This window comes from Mya arenaria, chromosome 7, assembly GCF_026914265.1.
Source record: "Mya arenaria isolate MELC-2E11 chromosome 7, ASM2691426v1".
NCBI classification, from domain to species: domain Eukaryota; kingdom Metazoa; phylum Mollusca; class Bivalvia; order Myida; family Myidae; genus Mya; species Mya arenaria.
The window spans coordinates 10,585,921-10,610,097 of NC_069128.1; the positions used below are offsets into that span (position 1 = coordinate 10,585,921).

The 24,177-nt window shown below is 34.4% G+C and overlaps 2 protein-coding genes across 2 annotated transcripts in view; both read right to left on the bottom strand.

Annotated features, from left to right (window-relative positions):
* Nucleotides 1-206: 206 nt before the first annotated feature.
* Nucleotides 207-18,539, bottom strand: LOC128240508 (uncharacterized). Its single transcript, XM_052957162.1, has 8 exons — nt 18,410-18,539; nt 17,865-17,948; nt 4,949-5,022; nt 4,743-4,799; nt 4,257-4,290; nt 3,855-4,029; nt 3,488-3,596; nt 207-913 (listed from the first exon to the last, which is right to left on the bottom strand). The coding sequence occupies exons 1-8, from the start codon at nt 18,537-18,539 to the stop codon at nt 743-745; spliced, it is 834 nt and encodes a 277-aa protein (XP_052813122.1). The 3' UTR covers nt 207-742.
* The window catches only part of LOC128240509 (collagen alpha-6(VI) chain-like), a 64,599-nt gene continuing 56,968 nt past the window's right edge, over nt 16,547-24,177 (bottom strand). Inside the window, exons 30-35 of the mRNA XM_052957163.1 lie at nt 23,803-24,063; nt 22,843-23,121; nt 22,221-22,499; nt 21,417-21,701; nt 18,410-18,576; nt 16,547-17,948 (exon numbers count right to left, since the gene is read on the bottom strand). Coding sequence (XP_052813123.1) covers nt 18,542-18,576; nt 21,417-21,701; nt 22,221-22,499; nt 22,843-23,121; nt 23,803-24,063 — 1,139 coding nt within the window. The 3' untranslated portion in view covers nt 16,547-17,948; nt 18,410-18,541. The remainder of the gene's footprint in view (nt 17,949-18,409; nt 18,577-21,416; nt 21,702-22,220; nt 22,500-22,842; nt 23,122-23,802; nt 24,064-24,177) is intronic.

Consider the following 24,177-nt stretch of genomic DNA (forward strand, 5'->3'; position numbering starts at 1 on the left):
GTTTGTCGAAGGAAACTAATCACTTAATCAAACTAAATCAAACTACGGTAATAAAACGAAGGTAGGGCTCTTTAAGAGGTATAGGCTGCCCGTTGTTTCATTTAAAATGATGAAGAAAAAGGAAAGTGATCTTTGTTTTAAGTCTTCATTCGAAGCATTTCACAGATACACTTATGATCTGCAGTTTTCCTAACAAGAGTTGAGCCGCCAGTTTCAACTGTACTTTATTTAAATATATATGAGTACATCATCAAATAGTTCACCATTAAAAGTTAACAACCATTAACCCCGTTGTTAACTTTAACAAAGTTCTGAACAATCGAGCCTAAATGTTTGTTAACACACATATATCAAAATCAATTGGTCACCAGGCATTTCATAATCGCATATTTACAAACATCAGTCTTATATATAATTTAGAAACAGACTAGTCAGTGGCAATGCAAATGTTTAAGCAAAATATATTTGAGTTGTTTCTCTTTGTTTCTCTCCCTTTTACCGATAACTTCAAAAGAAAAAATGTTTAGTAGTGTGCTTATGTGTATATACAATTTACATTATCTCATAGCACACGCGGCTTACCGTGTCAAATATATCACAAACTTCATAGGCAGTAATGTAGCATATGTATACAGTATCGTATTAATCGTCAAATTGTGCTTAGTAATTCATTTGTATGTCCCGACTGATATTCCGTAAATGTCCCACTGACAACTGACAGCAATTTTTGTGTGGCAGTTGATCATGCGAAATTGCAGTGAATATGTGTTTTCTCGTCAGCCGCATAGCTACCGCCCATATTCCAGCATTCCTGGACCATCGCTGTGGTATTGGTCGAATCGTCTATGTCCACGGCTAGGCCCCGGTAGTGGGAGGATGTGCAGCTATGGCAACCACCCGCTATTTCGTTTACCTTAAAACATCATTTACATTAAACAAAAGATAATACAGGACTTTTACCTATTTGGTTATGAAATACGTTATGTGATGAACAGTAAAAACGATAATCTTATAGAGAACACATGAACGACTCTACCACGGATAAATAAATGAAAACTGAAAAGTAAGATGTACTTAAGCAGTACATAACTTCAGATCATAGCGCTGTAAATTGAATAAACAGCCGGATTGCAACGCAAACTGCATTACTTTTCGTCCCGAATAAATACTTCTGCACGCCGTTGATTGCCATAACACCGTTATTTGTATTCCAAAGGATTAGTTTAGAATACAAGGTTGGACATACAATTATCGTTCCAAATGTATTTTAGGTGTTTAAATTATGACATACCTTTATCTTTAAAAAAGTTGATTACGAGTTCAAAGTTTGACATACCGTTATGTTTCCAAAGGGTTGTCATGAGTAGATGGTTTGACATTTCGTTATCGCCCTGAATGTTAATTAAGAGTACAGTAAAACTGCGGTCGTTCGAGAACTTGCGGTCCCTCGACGTCGGAGCTTGGTCCCTAACCTTTTTCCTTCTATTTTCATATAAAATATACCTACGCTGCCTCGAAACCTAAATATGTCGAGGAGTCGAGCAATAAAGTCGGTCCCCAGTACACAAATCATGCACAAATCCTAATGGCTCCCTCGAGGTCATAATTTCACACTTTTTCTCAAACGCGTGTTCCAAAATAAACAAACAATTGCTCGGTGTTAAAATTTTCGCAAGTTTTAAAACATCCAACGACAGTTGAACGGCAGTTTGATAATGTGTGAAGAACCGTTTATCACTGATTACGCAATATCGCTTTTAGTTGATAAGGGCATTTGAAAAGATAATTATGAAAAGTTAACTAGAACTTTATTGTGAGAAATATAAATGAGTAATAAAAATATGAATAAACAATACCATATCGATCCAATATCGGAATATCTGAAAAGAATTCCTTCTTGTCACTTTGCTTTGCAAAAAGGCAATTTTGTAAAAATAAACATTTCTATTTATTCATTTATTGATATTTCTTTTACATTTAGTATACACTTAGTACATACAACAGTTTTGAACATATCAGCGATTTCCACAACGCATCACATAATCGGTGTATTAGTAAACAGTCGGTTTGACGACTTCAGACTTAAAATACACTGAAAGATATTTCATAACAGACTGGAAAATTGAAACATCGGTCCCCGGCGTCCTCGAGCGATCGAAGTTTAACTGTATATGGTTTGCCATATCTTTATAGTTGCAAAAGGTTGGTTAAGAGTACAAGGTTTACCACACCGTTGTCGTTCCAGAACTTTGCTTAGAATGCTAGGTATTATGTATCCTGATAGATGCAAAAGTTGGTTTAAGGTACATAGTTTGATATACCTTTGAAGTTACAAAAATTGGTTAAGAGTATAATATTTTTGACATACAGTTGTCGATCCAGAATCTGGTTAAGAGAACACTTTGTGACATACCTTTATTATTCCAAAAGTTGCTAAAGAGTTTAAATTTTGACATACTGTTTTCGTTTCAAAAGTTGGTCAAGAGTTTAAAGTTTGACATACCGTTGTCATTCCAAAAATGGTTAAGAGTTTAAGTTTTGACATACCGTTGTCGTTCCAAAAGTTGGTTAAGAATTCAAGTTTTGATATACCGTTGACGTTCCAAAAGTTGGTTAAGAATTCATGTTTTGACATACGTTGACATTCCAAAAGTTGGTTAAGAATTCAAGTTTTGACATACGTTGTCTTTCAAAAGTTGGTTAAAAATTCAAGTTTTGAAATACCGTTGTCCTTCAAAAAGTTGGTTAAGAGTTTAAGGTTTGACATACCGTTGTCGTTCCAAAAGTTGATTAAGAATTAAAGTTTTGACATACGTTGTTGTTTCAAAAGTTGGATAAGAATCCAAGTTTTGACATACCGTTGTCGTTCCAAAAGTTCGTTTAGAATTCAAGTTTTGACATACGTTGTCGTTTTAAAATTTGGTTAAGAATTCAAGTTATTGTCATACCGTTGTCGTTCCCAAAGCTGGTTAAGAATTCAAGTTTTGACAAACGTTGTCGTTCCAAAAGTTGGTTAAGAATTCAAGGTTTGACATACCGTTGTCGTTCCAAAAGTTAGTTAAGAATTCAAGTTTTGGCATACGTTGTCTTTCCAAAAGCTGGTTAAGAATTAAAGTTTTGACATACGTTGTCGTTCCAAAAGCTGGTTAAGAATTCAAGTTTTGACATACATTATTTTTCAAAAAGTTGGTTAAGAATTAAAGTTTTGACATACCGTTGTCGTTCCAAAAGTTGGTTAAGAATTCAAGTTTTGACATACCGTTGTCGTTCCAAAAATTGGTTAAGAATTCAAGTTTTCACATACCGTTGTCGTTCCAATTGATTAAGAATTAAAGTTTTGACACACCGTTGTCTTTCCAAAAGTTGGTTAAGAATTCAAGTTTTGACATACCTTTATTGTTCCTAAAGTTGGCTAAGAGTATAAGGTTTCATAGACAGTTGCCGTTTTAAAAGTTAGTAAAGAGTATATGGTTTCACATACAATTACCTTAATCATTCCGAATTTTTCTTGAAAGCGAAGGATATAACTCAGAATACGGGGGTCTAAGCAGACGTATCCTCCAGGAGCGGCACAGTGGCATGTTCCGTCATTGTAACTGCAAATGATACCGGGTTGTCAATAGCTTTGCTTTCGCTAGTTTAATCTACTAATAAATTGAAGACACTTTCGCTATGTTTTAAATATGCAAACTTGTCACGATAAAAATGAAGACAAGACAGCCATAGCGATATTGAACGAATCTACAAATTTAAATGACGTCAAAACAACCTAAATATGAATTAAATTGATCGAGTAGCTGAGTGTTAAAATATGATTGACTATTTTTTTTCTTCATTATGTTATTCAATAATACCTTGATAATTCAGCAGAAACGCCATAGCATGCATAATATATATTGGCCAGTGCATGCGCGAAGTCGCTTATTCCTGAAGCATGTCGTGTCGCTATGGTAATATTGTAGTTATACCATTCTTTCAAAATAGTACAAGCGTGTTCTTTAGCGCTGGCATCATTGCACTCGTGTATGTCTGCAATTATAGATCATAAGGATGCCGAATGGTGTGATAGAGTACTACGAAAACACGTTTTCGTTTCATACATACTATCAAAAGTCTTAGTATACGGTCGAAATGAGACAAACACACATATAATTAAATCTTTGTCTATCAGGAAAAGGGAATATCCAAATTATGCCGAAGTATTTTTAATTCGAAAAGTGAGGAATGCAGTTCGATTTTGTTTTGTTAAAACTTACAATCCCGACGCGTTGCGGAAAGAACTTCACCAGCCTGAAATAAGCAGAACCTATATATAAACGCGTTAAGGACACACAACCATAACTATCTGAACATGAACATGACATAAGTCTACGTAAATCTCGACAATCTGACCGGTAAGCAAACTGGTTAGCGCACTCGCTTCTCACGGCGTCCAGGGTTCGATTCTCGGCATAGGCGAATGTTAGTTTCATTTGTGGTCACCAAGCCGGACAAATGTGTTTTATCTGTACTTCGGTTTCCCCACAACACAAGACCACACTCTCGCCCAACATCGTACCAACGAGAGAGACTTAACGTGAAGTTTTATAATTTTCCTCATTGTAACGTGAATACAGTTGAATTTGACGATCTGGCCAAGTTTTATGCACATCATGAACATGTATAAGAACAGATTACATTCTGGCAAAACACATAATATGCGTTACACACTGTTCATTTGAACTATAATATATTGTCCATACCGTGAAGCAAACGATTACAATGACGAACACCAGGCTGATTCCATTCTTACTTTTATTCTGGAATTATTATGATTATGATGATTATTATTATTATTATTATTATTATTATTATTATTATTATTATTATTATTATAAAACAAATTAATTAAATTTTCAAAGATACAACAAACATAAATAGAAAAATCACAACTACAAACAATTGTTACCTGCAATGTATTTATTATTCCGTTTAGCTCACTGAATGATGAACCCAAAGTGAACAATAAATATAATATGACTACTGATAGCGTTTATAGTGTTTTCATATCACACTGTCATATCATATACAAAACACAAACACGGGGAACAAAAACAACCAGTTAAGGACGTGAGATTTATTAAACAAGCGATTGTGAAACTAAATTTGGCAGGTCTCAATAGTTTCAAGTTTCAAAATGTATTCAAAAATCAAATGAAACATGCATGTGATTTACACGTAAATTAAACGCTGTACAAAATCAGAGCGACCGTTTAAAGAGTATTTTGATTTAAAAAAAAAGAAATATTTAATTCTGTAGTAAGATAATTTTTATGAGCCTAAATCGAATATCACTAAATACCAAATACGACACTGATCAATTTAACATAAACTCTCTCTGTTATACAAAATAATTTTACCATTACAGTTCTGTCTTTCGGGTTCATAAATGGTTCAAATTTAAATTTATTTTGTTGGTTAACAAATCCTTGTCAGAAATATATTCCTTGTCATTGTTCCATCAATTGCGAAAATCATCACCCATCAGTATAAGAACATGCGTGTAAAACACGGTTATTCCTTTTAATATTTAAATACAGGGGTAGTGGGTTCAGGAATAAGATGAGGCGCAATTTTAAGATGCAGCTGTTAGCTTGGGCACCTTCAACCAGGACCAACAACTGTGGTGGATGTGACTAATGTGATATGCACATTTTGGCTTTGAACTTTAAAGGTTATCTTACGGCATATGCCACCATACCTTAGACAAAAGCCTTTCATAAGGTACATTTCCCTAGTAACTTTGAGTGGTTTTAGTCAGCTGACTCAGATCATTAAAAAGTGCATACACTCCTGTATGAATATTTAAAAATACTGTAAAGCGACCCTTAATAAGTAGTGACAAACTGTGTGTCATATAATGAACTATTTTAAATGCACCCGCCTTCGCACGGAATGTGCCATCAAAATATACAAATAGGTGCACTTGAGTGGTGGTCGTGTTTTGTGAGCTATATCCCGACATGATTGATTAATGCAGTACAGACATATTTTAATCTGAATGGAGAACATCTAACAGTCAACAAAATGTAATTGTTATTCGCATTCACTCGTTTGAGTTTGACCCTTGTTTAAATTCTGACGTCTATCGACGTGTGAATGTATGTGCTTTGCAGTAGAGAATCCTAAGCTTTAAATATGTTTATCGTTTGAAAGATCAAAACTCAAGGAAGCAAATTCAATACGCATTGATTTTCGAGGCTGATATATTTCCTGATTCGATTGTATAGTATGCTGAAATATTTAGGAAGAGTTTCAGTTTGCTTCTATTATCGATACAAAATAAAAGAAAAAACATTACACTGTTGTCAAAGAATTCCATATTTATACGAATTAAGTTAAAATTTATTTATTTAACAAAAATGAGTTGATTTGTATTGCCGTTAACAATGCAGCAAGTCTATCATATTCGAATCAATGCATAAGGAAGTTGATAGCAGCTATTTAGTCGTGGTTAGTCGTGTTACGAATTCTTCTTTCTGATACATACTTGACAATGTACACATATAAAGCGTGATTACTGAACGAGATCGACTCGTAATTACGTAATCCGAAAATATGTTATTATATATGTCCCATAGCAAAAATTGTAAGCGTGTTACAAAGAGGTTGACGTATAGTTAGTTCTTTCGACATAACATTTTAAAATCCAAGATCATTTAATACGTAGTCTGAGTAAAATAAAAGGCACTTATATACTCACAGAAGAAAAGAGATATATGCACAAAAAAGAATCAAGGCATTTCGGAAAGGAAGCTTGGAAGTAAAGCGTAAACTCTGTTTCGCTTATGTCACTTACTCTGTCAAGCCGCTTAACAATATGCGAATGCTATTGTGATTTTGTTGAATTAACAAGTTGTAATATGGTGATGCCCTGAAAGGTGTAAGACATGTGTAGTTAATATGAAGGTGACAATGTGTGATTAAATTAAATAGAATTGAAGAAACGAAAAGAATAGAAAAGGGAGGGAAGGAGGCTCTTAAACAGGCCAGGGGCGGTATTCATAAAAATGCTTAGGTCATTTCCTTACTTAAGTCACTTTCCTTTTTTAAAAATAATTTTATAAAAATATTCTAATTTGAGTACCTCTTTAATCATATGAAATAAAAACTAAAGAATTTCATTAATACATTATTTTCATTGAATTTATTGAAAAATAATACTTTAATGTTAAAAACATTTATACATTTCTTTTAATTTGACTATGAAAAATTTAAGAAATCGACTAAAGTCAGGATTGACTTAAGATGTTTTATGAATACGGCCCTGGTTTAACTTAGTGTATATATCAGGTTTGCTCTGATTTATAAGGAAGTCTTTAGTCTGGCGGCGAATGTAGAGCTCAACTAAGATGAGCATCATTTTGTTGGTTTGGTACGTGGCTAACATTGACCCAAACAGTAGTGCTTGGAGGGATAAAGGCTATAAAACAGAAACTGGTCGATAAAATAAAAAAAAAATATGGGCATGATAAAGTGGACAGAGGAAGAAGAATTGAAAGGTATCTTCAATTTTACCACATTCACAATAGGGGCTAAGGTCAATATTTCCGGTGAACAAATGCATAAGGCAGTGTCGGCTGAAAAAGACATGGTAGTGATTGTATTCACGAACTATGACATTGGTGTAGACAAAGAAGAATAAAGTCCCAATAACTAAACCTTCAGGGACATCAAGTAGTATCAACACTGTATCAGACATATTGGCAGACACGACAACGCATTTTTTTCTACTCACTGAGATAATCAGTATGCTATTAAAGTAGTAAACCGGAAAAAAATAATTCCCGGAGCTTAAAAAGAAGTTCTTCATGCCATTCGCGACAAATGCTTTAGATGTGTCACAGATGTATACAATTTGTATAATTATATTGAATATAACCATTATTTTATTACACAGTGTTTCAAAGCGAATGATAGTTTAATTAAAGCAATATCGAACATACACAAAACAAAACGAATATACTAATGTCTACAAAGAGCGACAACTCGGTTTTCACCAAATTCAGTAAATAACATTATTGTATTTCTTTGCTTTTAAGATATTTCCGTGTTCTTGAATGTCGGAATTATTGAACACATCTTTTTTAAAATCATATTGTAAATGTTAAAACAATAAGAAATTGCTTGTATAACGTGTGTCCGAATAGTAGAAACTATTAACATAAAATTAAAATACACGCACAAATATAATGCAAGTATGTATTGTGACCACCTTTTTCGTCCATACATCATTAATAATGTATCAAACGAACATGTTCATGTCAACAAAGAGTGACAACTCGGTTTTCACCAAATTCAGTTAACAACATTATTTTTTTTCTTTGCTTGTAAGATATTTCCGTGTTCTTGAATGCGGAATAATTGAACACATCTTTTTTAAAATCATATTGTAAATGTTTAGAACAATAAGAAATTGATTGTATAACGTGTGCCCGAATAGTAGAAACTGTTAACTTAAAAATAAAATACACGCACAAATATTATGCTAGTATGTATTGTGACCACTTTTTTCGTCCATAGATCATCAATAATGAATCAAATTACAATTTGTATAAATATATTGAATATAATCATTATTTTATTACACAGTGTTTTAAAGCGAAGGAAAGTTTAATTAAAGTAAAATCGAACATACACAAAACAAAACGAATATACTCATGTCAACAAAGAGCGACAACTCGGTTTTCACCAAATTCAGTAAATAACATTATTGTATTTCTTTGCTTTTAAGATATTTCCGTGTTCGTGAATGTCGGAATTATTGGCCACATCTTTTTTACATCATATTGTAAAGGATAAGAACAATAAGAAATTGATTATATAACGTGTGTCCGAATGTTTAAAAACAAACAAAACAGCATGACTGTGCATTTGTTATTTAGAACTTACTTTAGATCATGAAATGAGCTTAACAACGGCACACCACGTTTAATTCGAATATCGTGAATACTCATGAAATCAAGTCCTCACAATAATTGTTTGATTTATTATGTTAGGTTCCAAGAATAATTAGTTTTAATTCTGAGTTAATATTTTGAGACGTCGAACCGACACAAAACAGCTTTCAGATTTGATTTAAGATGGTTGGAATTGCTAAAAATAATTTGTCTTGTTATGTAACCGTGGGTTACTGAATTGTTTTATTTCTCTTTGGAACTGCAATTACTCACAGTCCGTTTATTTCTTTAGATGAATACACAATCGTATAGATATACATATATAATGATCCATAGAGTTGACATGAATATACATATCTTCAATATATTAGATAATGTGTTTAATGTTGTTAATTATAATAAACTCATTCAGAAAACAAACATTCATATTTGTTTTGTTTAAGAACGTCTGTAAAGTTAGCAAATCATAATATAAATTATTCAAAATAACAATGTGTTTTCCTCTAATATCACTAATGAAGTATGTTTTATAGATACAGAAGCAAATTAGACTCAGTACAATATTGACGCAATTATATTCTTTTTGGTCTATCTTGTATCCTATCAATATGTATTTTATGTTGTTGAGAAGTTTGCTTATACCACATTTTTTAAACACGGAATTTATGGTGTTCCATAAAGTGGATTAAGAAAAACACTGTATACAAAATATTCATAATCTTCTACTTCATGGCAATATATGCATACAGGGCAATCTCTCAACTACCACGTGAATAAATTCAGGTTAATTGCCACAAGATTATGTTACAGTTAAATTTGAACTGTTTAACTTTATTTTCAACATTACATTTATGACTTACAAAATACCATGATTTCCATTCTACTTTTATCGAAGACGGCGATTTTAGTAACCATAAATGGACGGGTTTTCAAAAACTTGCCTAATAAAATCTGGTAAATTTCTTTTTTTGTCATTTCGGTTAGATGTTTATTTTGAAACTGTATTTCTAGCTTTGTGTTAACTCTAGTATTTGATGATTCATTTGATTTTACAATATTTTTCCAGCTAGCTGGTATGGATTGTTTTAACATATAAATTTCTGCCATCCAATTTATTTTGTTTTTAAGATTATTCAAAATTGAATGTGTTTCTATGTCGCCGGTATTTGAAATGATGTCATTAATGAATATTAAATCTAAATCAATCCAGGGTTTGAAGAAGAGACTTTTATTATTACGTTTTATAAATTTATTACCACAGATTATTTCCTTCCTAATATTATAAAATGTGTTTGACATTTTGTCTTGATGAACAGACATTTGTGAAAAGTGGATCCATATTGACGGTAAGTCTTTATAAAAAGGCTCAATTTGTTTGTAATTGGTTGTAAGGACTTGATAGAGTCAAGGTTCATGTAGAAGATGAGGAAGTTCTTGCCGAAGTGGTCAAACATAAGAGATGGTATTGTTTTTCAGCTTGCGCTTATTGTTTTGATAAGTGGTATTGCCCATTTTATTTTTTATGGTTTTAGAAAATAACTTGAAATCTGGCATATCTAGACCACATTCAAGTTTGTTACCAATAACTGTTTTACGTTTGATTGTATCTCCTTTTTCGTTCCAGAAAAACTCGAGGATCATTGAATTAATTATCTTAGAAATATTATCAGGAGTTACAATATTTTGAGCTAAGTAAACAAGCTTGGGAAAAGGTAGGGTTTTTGTGACCGTTATTTATCCAAAGTATGTAAGTTTTCGTTTACTCCAAGTGTTAATTAGCTGCTTACTCATTTTCGATTTTGTCGGTCCAACTTAGGTTTACACATTCATTTTTATTATTTCCAAAGTAGATGCCAAGAGATTTAACATGTTTTGTAGTATATAATACACCATGTAATATAGTGACGGGTTGATTTTTCGATGTACCTATCCAGCGACCTAGCGTTTACATCTTGTAAAGTTTAAGACCCGAATGTTTACCAAAAGGTATCAATTATTTCTAAAACAATAGGTATTTCTAAATGGTCATTAAGAAATAAAGAAGTGTCGTCTGCAAGTTTGGTAACTTTAATGTTTTTTTCTTTTACTTTTATACCTTCATATGTTTCACATTGTTTCAGTTTAATTCATAAAACTTAAACAACTACAAAAAAGAAGAGCGGAAAGAGGGCAGCCCTGTCTAACGCCACGTTGTAAATAAAATGAGTCTGATATCCATCCATTGTTTGCTATTTTGGACGTAATAATTCAATAAAGAGTCTTAACCAATCTAATAAGAGAGTCCTTAAAGCCGAATTTATTCAATATGCCGACCATAAAAGGCCATTCTAGTGTGTCGAAAGCTTTTTTGAAGTCTAAAAATAAAATCGCACCCTCTTCGTTAAAAAGAACAGGATAATCTATGACGACATCTATAAGTCGTATATTGAAACCTATATTTCTGTTCTTGATATAACCGTGCTGATCAAAACTTTTAATGTTTGATTGGGCTAATTGCATGGGCTTTGCTTAAATCTTTGCCGCTAGCTTATAGTCGATATTTAAAAGAGATATTGGACGCCATTTTTCAAAGTTTTCGGGATCACCCTTTTTATATAATAGCGAAAAAACTCCTTGTTTTTGAGTAGACTATTATTTTTCATAGATTTCGTTAAAAAAATTATAGACTAAAAGGCTTTATAAAATTCAACTGTAAGACCATCAAGTCCAGGACTTTTATTCAGTTCCATTTCATTAAGCGCTGCTGTCGCTTCTTCGTGAGTTATATTGCCTACGCACTTATCAGATATATTTGTTTCCAAAGTAGTAGGTATGTTAACGTCGGTTATATATTGAGTATATTCCACATTGTCTTTATGTTTTGTGGTGTACAAATCCGTATAGAAATTAACTTCTGCATCGAATATTTGTTTTGTTTCAAAGACTCTGTCACCATCAACAAGTATTGAACTAGATATTGTTTTTTTGAAAAAGCGCTTGTCTCCCTAATTGTGTGGTCATTGCTGAGAATTAATCAATGATGGACATGAAATTTGTACTTTTGGACTGTAGAGGAACCAACAGTGCCCTTGAAGTTTGGTCTATTCGACCATATTCAATAGTGAACATCTACTGCATTAGATCTGAGATCTTTTTTCTGGACGTTGCTGGGTGCACTACACTATGTTATTTTTTCATTGCCTCGATTTCATGCTTTGTCAGATGCTTTATTTTTACAAATGTCAATTCCAAATTCCGAAATAAGTCGTCATCATTGTAATTTAATATTGCTTCAATTGTTCCATCCATCATGAAATCATCTACATTAAAACCAATCAAATTATCGTTGCTTGTTTTGTTTTAACTGCTATACTGCAGATTACAGTGTTGCATGTTGCCAATATTTTTACTACGATTTAATTGAAAAAAATAGTTCCGTAGTAAATATGCCCCGCCCGTTAGTATTATTGCGCTCAATGACAGGACAGAAGTATCGAACAAATTAATAGGCTAAGGGTATGCTGGTTAACGTGACCAGTGGTCTTTTCTATTGAGATGATTGAGAAAAGAGACGCACTTCCTTTCGTCAATTATTATGATACCCACGTGCTTTGCTATTCCTGTGCTGGTAATATGTTCATTGCCGAATTTAATATTTCTTCCATTATTGTCTTTCTTAGGACTTACAATTATTGCTTTGCTTTTTGTCAATATCCGAATCATATCCCCTGTTGGATTATCGCAATTGAGTCTGAAGTGTAAGATCGTTGCCGTTTGTTTCTAGTTTGTTGAAGAGACCGTCTGTACCCAGTGGAACGAGATCTCCCTTGCAAAATACCTTGCTTTGCATCGAAGTGGTTTGAAGCTATCCTATTTACCAAAACTTGGTATGTAAACGAATATTCGAATATTCGATTGAACGTTTGGTATTCGAATTTCAAAATCGGCATTCGAATATCCGATGTTTTTGTTGAATAAATAAAATAATAATAGTTAACAAAAACTTCTTAAAGTAGTAGTGTACTAGAAAGTGAATATGATGGTTTCTTAAGCAATTCTTAACGTTCGCCTTTTGTATTAAGGTTGCTTCTCAAAGGACTTAACCAACTTTATGATTTAGATATCCGTCAAAATCCTTACTAAAACGTCAGAAATAAGTAACAACTAAATCAATTGTTGAATATCAATCTTTAAAAATCAACATCATATAATTCACTTTATATCACTTAGCGTTTAAGGTTTAAGAGACAGAAATAAACATGCACGTGTAATTCAATGGATTAATAATCAAAAGGCAGATGTTGCCTTTTTACAAGAAACTCAATTTACTGACAATATAGAGCAACATGGGACGAGTTTAATAATTGGAGACTAGTACATAGTAACGGGGAATCAAATAGGAAAGGATGTTCTATTTTAATGAAAACATGACCTTCAGTGCAATATATTATACCAAATTTGTGATTGTAATGGTAGATACATCTTAATAAAACTTAAAATACTTGAAAATACATATGCACTAGTAAATCTGTATTCGCCGAATAAGACAAAAGAAATAAACGACTTTAACTTAACCTTATCAATTGTTATTTCGGAGATTATGAGGGATTAAAATGATCGGCGGCGACCATAACGATACGTTAAACTTAATGACAGAATAACCAAATCACAACAATCAGATGTTGTTACTGTTAAGAACTTAACACGCCTTATCAAAACTCATAAATTGTGTGATGTTTGGAAAGTCATACAATACAAATAAATGTCAGTTTACTAGGCGACGTAAGAACGAGAAAGAAAAAAGCAGAATTGACTATTGGCTTATTGACCACAACTTCACTCCTCAAGTATTTTCAACAAACATCAGACCCGCAATAATACAAACAACAGATCACATGGCCATTTCGCTTAAATTTAAACTACCTAATATACGTGGTCCTGGCTATTGGAAATTCAATAACTCTCTTCTCGAAAACAAGGAATACAAAGCCAAAATTAAAAATATTCTAACTCAGTAAAATCAATCGAATATTAACCCTCAAGCAAAATGGGAATTTTGTAAAATAGAAATTCGAAATCAAACATTTCAATTTTGCAAACGTCTTTCAAGACAAAAACATAATCATCTGACTAAATTAGAAAATAACTCAAACTATTGTACGAAGATTACGATAAAGATCCACATCAAGAATCTAGCATACAAATTAACATGATCGAATCAGAAATAAATGATATATAAAGAAGTAAGGCGACCGGTCCTCAAATACGCTAAAAATTTACTTTCTTGAGGAAGGCGAAACAAATTCTTAATATTTCCTTAATGTAAGGAAATCACGTCAAAACAGAAAAAAATATTAATTATGTCTTCCCCATTCATGGGGAGATATGTTGTTTTTGCCCAGTCCGTCGGTCAGTCAGTCGGTCAGTCAGTCTGTCAGTCCGTCAGTCTGTACGTCACACTTCGTTTCCGCTCAATAACTATAGAACGCTTAGACCCAGGAACTTCATACTTGGTATGCTTGTTGGTCATGACTAGTAGATGTCCCCTATTGATGTTCAGATCCGAAGGTCAAAGGTCAAGGTCAACGTGATCTTAAGGGGAAGAAACGGTTTACGCTCAATAACTAAAGATCATTTGGGTCCAAGAACTTCATACTTGGTATGCTAGTTGCTCATGACTAGTAGATGACCCCTATCGATTTTAAGATCAAAAGGTCAAAGGTTAAGGTTAAGGTTACCTTCAGGTAAAAATCGATATGTTGGCGGTGACCTTATGCTTAAAATTTGTTTCTGCTCAATAACTAAAGAACGATTATACCCAGGAACTTCATACTTGGTATGCTAGTTGGTCATGACAAGAAGATGACTCCTGTAGAGTTTGAGATTAGTTTGTCAAAGGGTAAGGTCACCGTGACCTTGAGGTTAAGAAACGGTTTCCGCTCAATTACTTAAGAATGCTTGCACCCAGGAACTTTATACTTGGAATGCTAGTTGGGCATGACTAGAATATGAACCCTATTGATTTTGAGATCAGTAGGTTAAAGGTCAAGGTCGCCGTGACCTTGAGGTGAAGAAACGGATACCGCTCATTAACTAAACAACGCTTGCACCCAGGAACTTCATATTTGGTATGCTAGTTGGTCATGAGTAGTAGATGACCCAAATTGATTTTGTGATCAGTCCGTCAGTCTGTACGTCACAGTTCGTTTCCGCTCAATAAATAAAGAACGCTTGCACCCAGGAACTTCATACTTAGTATGCTACTTGGTCATGACTAGGAGATGACCCCTATTGATTTTGATATCAGTAGATCAAAGGACAAGGTCGCCGTGACCTTGAGGTGAAGAAACGGTTACCGCATAGTAACTAAAGAACGCTTGCACGCAGGAACTTCATACTTGGTATGTAAGTTGGTCATATAGATGACCCCTATTGATTATGTGATCAGTAGGTCAAAGGTCAAGGTCACGATGACCTTGACCTGAAAAATGGTTACCGATCAATAATTGAATAACGCTTGCGCCCAGGAACTTCATACAATACAAACTTCGTTTACATTTTCCAAGATTATTCAGCAACACTTTCTTCTCTTGTTTTTCAATTTCACATTGTTTCTGTATAAAGTGCAATGGCATTTCCCATCGAAATCGCGTGCGTTTGCTCGCTACTTCTGTCCTGTCATTGAGCGCAATAATACTAACGGGCGGGGCATATTTACTACGGAACTATGCTGCAAGGATGGTCCTCTTTAGAGCTGAAGATAGACCAGCGCAAACTAACGTTTCAACAAAAGTTATGCACGTTTCCTAGTGAACACTTTACGCGAAGAAAATTTGATTACAGACTAAACCTGTGTGTTAAGAGGATACAAGCGTCAACGACAATAAAGTAAGACTCGAGATTCCCAAGTAAAGATAGCTGGAGGAAAATCGTTATTTTTTACCTAAATAAACTTACTACAAATGCGTACTTATGCACAACTAAGAAATGGGATTTAGATCAGGAATCCACATATGATCAAATCATTTGTAGTCGGATTAGCAAAGGCATTTTACATATGGCTTAAAACACATGTGCTATTTCTGAAGGGAGAGGTTATCTACGTATTTTTTTTTAAATTATATATGAATCAAAATAGCTTAATATAACATACGTAATGTTTTGAGATTTGCTGTCAATGAAATTAATCTTTTTTTGTTTAAAAAAAACAACAGCAGATAACAAATCATGCTGTCATCTGTTAGTTTGTATTCACACACACACACACACACACACACACACACACACACACACACACACACACACATGGTATGAATGACAGTGAAAAAGTACATGAATTTCATTTTCTCTGGCTAGTTTACATACAAGACATAAACGAAGACTTTCAGGCATGTTTTCATATCTTTCCGTGTCCAGCCTTAGTGGCAAAACTAATCTAAATCTAAATTTAGCCATTGCTGACATGAGCTTTTTAGCTATACTGGAGCATTTAACATAGTTTTCAGTTTTATATTCAATCTTAAATATCCTATATTTTCTATGTTTATTTCTTCCTCGACCAGATTTCATTATTTATACTGGCTTTCCATTAATCAATAAATTTGTTCATAGTACAATGTACAATTTTGTCACAAAAAAGTTTTGAGGACATACTTTTACATCTATCCAACGGTTGAAGTGAAGTGATATATGACAGATGGTTCCTATATTGAAAGTGCCATTTCTTTACATATAATTATTACTACTATTATTCCAAAGAATTTGAACATTTTATAATATTCTATTCGTAACCATTCAATTAAGCCTTTACCATTGTTGTGACACAGATCTCCACTGTCTCACTTGTGAGCCGACAACAAAATTCATCATAGAGAGCATTGTAATGTCTATTATGTTTATATGATGCGTGTCTTTGCAATAAATTCATACTGTTTTATACAATGTGAATGCGTATGTTAGAAGCCTTTCTGCACGTATTTATCATTCTCTTTTATATTATATATTTATACTTTACATCTATTTTCACATAGATGATACTCAACTTAGTGTTTGTGTACATCTTGTGGTAGCTCTTGTCTGAAACCAAAACGCACTGTATATTGATTGTTTAATTCGTATGATATCAACTGTGCCCACTTTAAATGTATGTATTAGTCCACATTGGCCATGGCATTCTGAATATTCTTTAAATAAAACATGAAGCTTATGTTTATAACAAGTGTTTCCAATTGCAGGTATACATTTTGTGCGTCCTCAATAGCCGGTGTGTGTTTTGTGTCTTCAGTTGGATCGACGCCCCCAGTAGAATGTTCGCACCAGTGGGAACTTTGTCAAGTGTTCTCAATTGATGGTCCATACACGTGTGTGCGTGTGTGTGTGTGTGTGTGTGTGTGTGCGTGCGTTCGCGTGTGTGAATGCGTGCGTGCGTGCGTGTGTGTGTGTGTGTATATGTGTGTGTGTGTGCGCGCGCGTGCGTGCGTGCGTGTGTGCATGTGTGCATGTGTGTGCGTGCATGCGTGCGTGCCTGCGTGTGTGTGTGTGTGTGCGTGTGTGCGTGCGTGCGTGCGTGCGTGCGTGCGCACGCGTGCGTGCGTGCGTGCGCGCGCGTGCGTGCGTGAGTGTGTGTGTGTGTACGCGCGCGTGCGTGCGGGCGTTTGTGCGTGCGTGTGCGTGAGTATGTGCATGCGTGTGTATGCGTGCGCGCGCGTGCATGCGTGCGTGAGTGTGTGCCTGTGTGTGCGCGCGCGTTTGTGCGTGCGTTTGTGCGTGCGCGTGCGTGCGTGCGTGTGAGCATGTGTGCGTGTGTGCGTGTTTGTGTGTGTGTGTGTGTGATAGAAAATTGTTTTCTACACAACATAGAAATGTTTAAGCATATATATATGTTCTTGATATTTTATGTTAATATGATGTATGTTGAAAAATAAATGAGAAAAAAATAAGAACTACGTGATCCATCAAGCGCCACGGAATCGTCTGTGAGTTGGATTGTAATCTCCTGACCAGCGTTTGCGACCGTTAGTGCATCGGGAGCTGTAAGTTAAAAAGTACAATGGACTACGTGCATTTGACAAAATATATAATTATATTAATGGTTTACCTATTGGAAACGTTTTCATTTAATCTGTATCCCCCTGTTTGTATATTGGACGAAATAAGTAAGCAAACACGCTCATTCTACGTGTGCTATTTATAAAGTTCTAAAAGTAGAAAGCTGAACTATCGTGTGAATAATGATGGTTAAGAAGCAGAAACATTAACATTTAGAAGAGAAATCCTCATATTGAAAGCTACCATTAACAAGAAACGTTCGGATAATTAATAACGACATTTAAATATATGAACACTACTTATTTCATGGAAGGCTAGGCGATATGGTTAAAACAGTAACTAAACAAAACTACCATCGTGAAAAAAAAATACTTATCACTCGTGCTTCGCAATCGTCCATACATTCGATTAATCAGATCGTCGGTGCAGCAGCTATTTCTTACCGGCATTAACCGTAATGGTAACGTTGTCTTCAACCATTTGTCCTTTGGCGTCGTACACAGTCAGGCCAAATGTGTAGGTCCCCTCTTGTAGGCGGGACAGGTCCAGACTACCCGTGTTTTGCCCACTCATTGTTACATTCCGTTCATTACCGTCGACCAATCGCCAGCTAAATGTTAATTACAATATAGTTATACAATGAAATACAGGGACAAGTCGAGTAGCCTGCATTTAAATGACTTTATACCACGGATATTATAATAAGTTACACTAGAGAGAATTAGTGACCAGTGCCGACTTGTTACAGGATATAACACTTAGAATGTTTATGTATTAGAATATAAATCATACACTTAAACTTTAATATATGAAAAATTTGCATTTCAAAGCAAAATATTATAACCAATTTTTGCTGTTTGATTGTTTGGCCCTTCAAAAATATTTTAACCAATTGCAACATACTATGAATATGTTGTTTTAATACATTGCTCTATTCTAGCGCGCATTCGGAAATAGTATGACTTAGATATAAGTAAAAAAAATAAGAAAAAAATGTTTATGAAGAATCCAATTAGTTATTGAAGCTGTATATAAAGTACGACCACATACTAATAACTAATATAGGGTCAACGAACTTAAAGGTTCAGTGATGAAAATAAACGATTTATAGCAGACACTTACAACCATCGAGTAATCTGTTTATCGTCACTGCTGCCCCGTCCACTTAGCGTGACCCGATCATTTGGAAGTTTTACTTGCTTGTCAGGACTATGGAGGCTATTCGTTGCCAAACGTCCAGACGTGTATGTGTGTATTTTAGGTTTGTATCATTGATGATTTACCAATTTACATTTTACAACCGCCAACTCATCGTATATCTCTCCTTACTGCTTAGACGTTTCGGCCCGGTTTTTTTTATATTTAGTGATTCACATTTTAAGACATTTTACATTGTAAAGATAATATATAGACCTATTAATATTTTCTAAAAATAACATGTGCTGTGTAAATTCTAAAAATGTAGCACGATTTTTTTGTTAGTATTTGGAAGGCTTTTAAAAGAATTCACGAAAATAGTGTACAGTTATATTCACTGAAGAATATTTTCAATGATATTATAAACTCGTTTAACAAAAGCATCTTAAATATTGCAGAAAAGGCATTATACGAACTGGATACGGTAAAGTTAATACTTTTAAAATTACAACTAAAATATCAAAACAACTGGTACTCAACACTGGTCTTAATTGGATCTTAGAACGATGAAGCTAGTCGGACTACTCGATATGAATAACGGACCCAAACAGTGAATGGAGTCAACGATGTTTGAGTATAAAACTGACTTAAAGTGACACTCTTATTCAAAATCTGTACAAACACATGTAAAACAAACGTAAGTTTTGAGTGATAAACCTTTAACTACTTACTAGATAATGCATTTATTGAAAAGATTAATTACTGATAACAAGATTGTAACCGTGTATCTAAAAGCTGAAAACGCAAACATATTAAATGGCTGGTGAATGCTAAAAGATTTACTGTGATCTACTATCGTGTCATAAGGTAGAAATACAATGAGTGCATCTTTAAGTTGCATATTCAAAACCAGAAAACATACGTAACCAAAGCATACATTAATTATATAATGTTAATCAATGTAATATTGTACTCCTCATGTTAGTATTGTTACTGTTACAAATATAACAATGCAGAGTGTAATATATCATAGCATAAAATACAATATACAATCATAATTATATTATATTGAAAGCAATACACCATAAGCGGGTCAAGTTTTTACTTAAAGATTCTTTTGACATTCACCATATTTCACCCGTTAATCTTACGTTTTGTACAAATGAATAATTTGATGCTTAAAACAATTTTTAGTTTTATTTAAGTTTTCTACTATAAGGAATCCGACCAAAAAATAAGCTAGTTCTCTACAAGTTTCATTGATTATATTTGATGTTAATATATGTATGCCTTTTGACGTCGGTACCATCTACAAATGTAATTGCTTCCTTGTAACTGATACAACAAACGACAATGTATAATGTCTATGTTTGTATTTTATTCTCCTTATTCTAAGCCATAATCGTACTTCGTGAAATGACCCATTTTTCAATTTTCTTAGGTCCCCCCCAAAATATTTTGCTATATTATTCTGCCTTATTTAAAAAAAAAACACATGGACTTTTGCTGCCCAATAACCGCTTTCAAAAAGTACCAAAATGCTATTGGCATCCCAAATTGACATATTTGTGTATTGGATACCTTGATAATTCTAAAGGAAAGAAAACTGATGTTTTTTACGTTGAACATTATTTGTTTCGCTATCGTCAAAACGTTGGTTTTCAAAAGCTCTAATGCGACCATGCCATGATTTCTCGAAAATTCTTAACATACTTAAGTAGCTTATTTGTTTAACAAAACATCTAGATTTAATCTGAATAATCTAAAACTTGTCTGTCGTCATAATCAGGCAGATAAACTTAGTACACAGTGAAAAAACTTCCAAAACAATTAAATAGTTCACAGATTGTAGAAGAAAAAAAATAGTGAGCTTGGCTTCATTGCGTTAAAACGTACTTTAAAGAAATCGGATCAAGGATGAACAAATAAATATACTGGTAAACAGATATTGTTGCTTTTATGCCTGAGTATTTAACCTACTAGGTAGCCTGATTTAAATCGTGCATTGCTTGATTGGTGAAACCTTACCTTAGATAATTATGACGAATTATCCATAACTATGATTGCATGAATGATGGACACATTTTACTACGTGCTCACATATTACAATAAAGCAAGTACAGCTGAAACAGCTGTCTATACTCCTGAAACGTGCTTAACATTAAACTTCAAGAGTAAGATTTGTAAATCAACAATGATGACTTAACAACATTATCAAGGTAAGCAAAGATGTGAACTATCGGCGTATTGTCGACTAGAATATATAAAAAAGAACATTGCTAAAAATATATTGCACAAGTAATATTTAGCTACCTGGCTTAACAACAACATTAACGTAGTCTGTATCTCTTTCACCCTCATCGTCCGACACAGTCAAGCTAAATCTGTATGTACCCTCAGTCAGATTACTAAGTTGCAGAACAGCACTTCTGTCTCCATGCATTACTACCGCGTTTTCGTCACCTTCACGAATGCGCCACCTATATATTGCAATGCTGACGTCATCAGTACTTCTGCTACCATCTAATGTGACTTGATTGACGGGCAATTGGATTTCAACGTCCTGACCAGCGTCTGCTCTTGGAGGTTGGTTGGCGGCTGAATTTTGTTATAACATGGTTTAGTAATGTGTTTAATATTGCGCGCTGTTTTTATACTATGAAACAATAGTATTCCAATTAAAATATGAGTGTGATGGGAGGATGAAAGGACGGACGGACAAAACGGCTACTTTATGTTCTAACTTCGGGAAGTATACAAATTCGAATATAAGCGATGGAATACACTATGTTCACGTGCATTTTTATTGAATTTGGTAGTTAAATGAAGCAAGTAAATTCGATTGCATCTGATTTTAGTTGCGATGATATATAGATTAATAATAAAACGTATATATATTTGTGTATTTTTACAAATCGTATAATACGCACAAGTTTTGACTTATAAAACGCGTTGTATCAATATAAAGGCCAATTTCCGTGCAAAGGAGATGTAACATTCAACACGTTTCCACATTCTGAATATGTAATGTAAGTTAAGAAAAAAATACCATACAAATTAGTATAAAGTGTAGACAGGAAGCCAGGAACTTAAATGACATATAAAGCAAAGTGGCACCTTTGACGAAAACATTGACCGTGTCGTCATCTGTTTGTCCAAGAACATCAGTAACGGTGAGGGTGAACGTATATTCGCCTTCTTCAAGATCTTCTACCATCAGTCTAGCGGAGTCATCTCCCTCTAAGGACACCCCAGGTTGACCATTTGTCAGTTTCCACATATATTGAACAATGGTAATATCATCTGAGGAATTACGGCCGTCCAATATAACATAATCGACCGGAAGCTGAATAGTGACGTCAACACCGGCATTCGCTGTTGGTGGGAAATCTTGGGCTACACAAGGAAGCAGTAAGTGATCAATTTGAGAACGCATGGGAATGTGTAAAGTACATAGTTGTTGTCATAATCCATAAGGAATAAGACAGATAAGCAACAAACAAGCAAATATTGGATTCTTTTGATGCCTTTCATGAAGACAAAGCAGACATACTTTAGGTGCATACAATTGCAAGAACATGTTTAACCTTCACGGAAAACAATTACACATTGGTGCTATACTTGAAAGAAGTATGTGTATATTATGACATGATTTTTATTATACACAATAATGTTTAGACGTTACAGAAATGAAAAAGGCAGACCAAGAATACAGTAACATATAAAGGAAAGCAATCACCTTTGACGTAAACATTGACCGTGTCGTCATCGGTTTGTCCAAGAGCATCAGTTACGGTGAGAGTGAGCGTATATTCGCCTTCTTCAAGATCGTCTACCACCAGTGTAGCAGAGTCATCACCATCCAAGGACACGCCAGGTGGACCATTGGTTAGTTTCCACATATATTGAACAACGGCAACATCATCTGAAGATTGTCGCCCGTCCAGTCGGACGGAATTGACGGGAAGTTGAATAGTGACGTCATCACCGGCATTTGCATTTGGCGGGAAATCTTGGGCTTCACAAACAGGCAGCATGATATTTATTTGAGAGATATTGTGAGATCAACGAACGAATAGAAGACAACACTCAAGATTGCTTCATATCAAATCATACATACAGACGTAAGCAACAGCCATGGGGTGGACTGAACATTTTCGAACCCTTTCCAGGAATTTAAAGCAGACGTGCATAAGGTGCAAGCAATTGCATAGAGTTAAAAACTTGTCTACACTCCGATAAGTTACAGATTTGCCTTGCAATAAGCAATTGATCTGCATGTTTTTGTATTACAGCTTAGCCCCCAAACAATATTGCATGTAAAGTTGAGTTGAATGGCCATGATCATAAACAGTCATTCATTAACTTGTGTAGAAATCTGTTCAATATACTGTTAAGGATGCTATAATAAATGTCAAATTGATTTGATTGTATAACCCAGCTCCCCCTTGCGTACCGAAAGAGATCCCCTTAAAACCCTTCATACCGAGTTCCATACAAGAGGATTAAGCTTTATGGTGTGCATTTGTTGATAACAGGGCTTACTCTTACAATACTAATACTTTAAATATGTAAGAGGAGCTAGCTATTTAATAACCTTAAATAACTCATTTTTTAAATCCTGTATATAAACATGTGAAGAAAGAAAGTTTCTGAAAGACACACATCAAAATTGCAAGCAGAGAATGTTCACTTGTACCTTCGATGACAACTCGGACTGTATCGCTATCACTCTGTCTATCTTCGTCGACAACTGTAAGATTGTATTCATACTCTCCTTCACGAAGGTCATTCAGATCGAACGTTGCGCCAGTAAACAAGTCCCGGCCATCCCGAGACCAGGTGTATGTCACGATCTTGTTGTCATCGGATGAACGGCGACCGTCCAGTGTTATCGTTCCAGATGGGTATCGCCGTGTAACATCAGGACCAGCGACCGCAATTGGTGGCTCACTGAAGGCTATATTAGGACGAGAGAAAAATAAAATTGACGTCCATACCAACACAAATTGGCTTCTTGTGTCTAAACGTTGTTCTGCTGTTAGCCTTTATAACGTAAATTTAAAAATAAGCC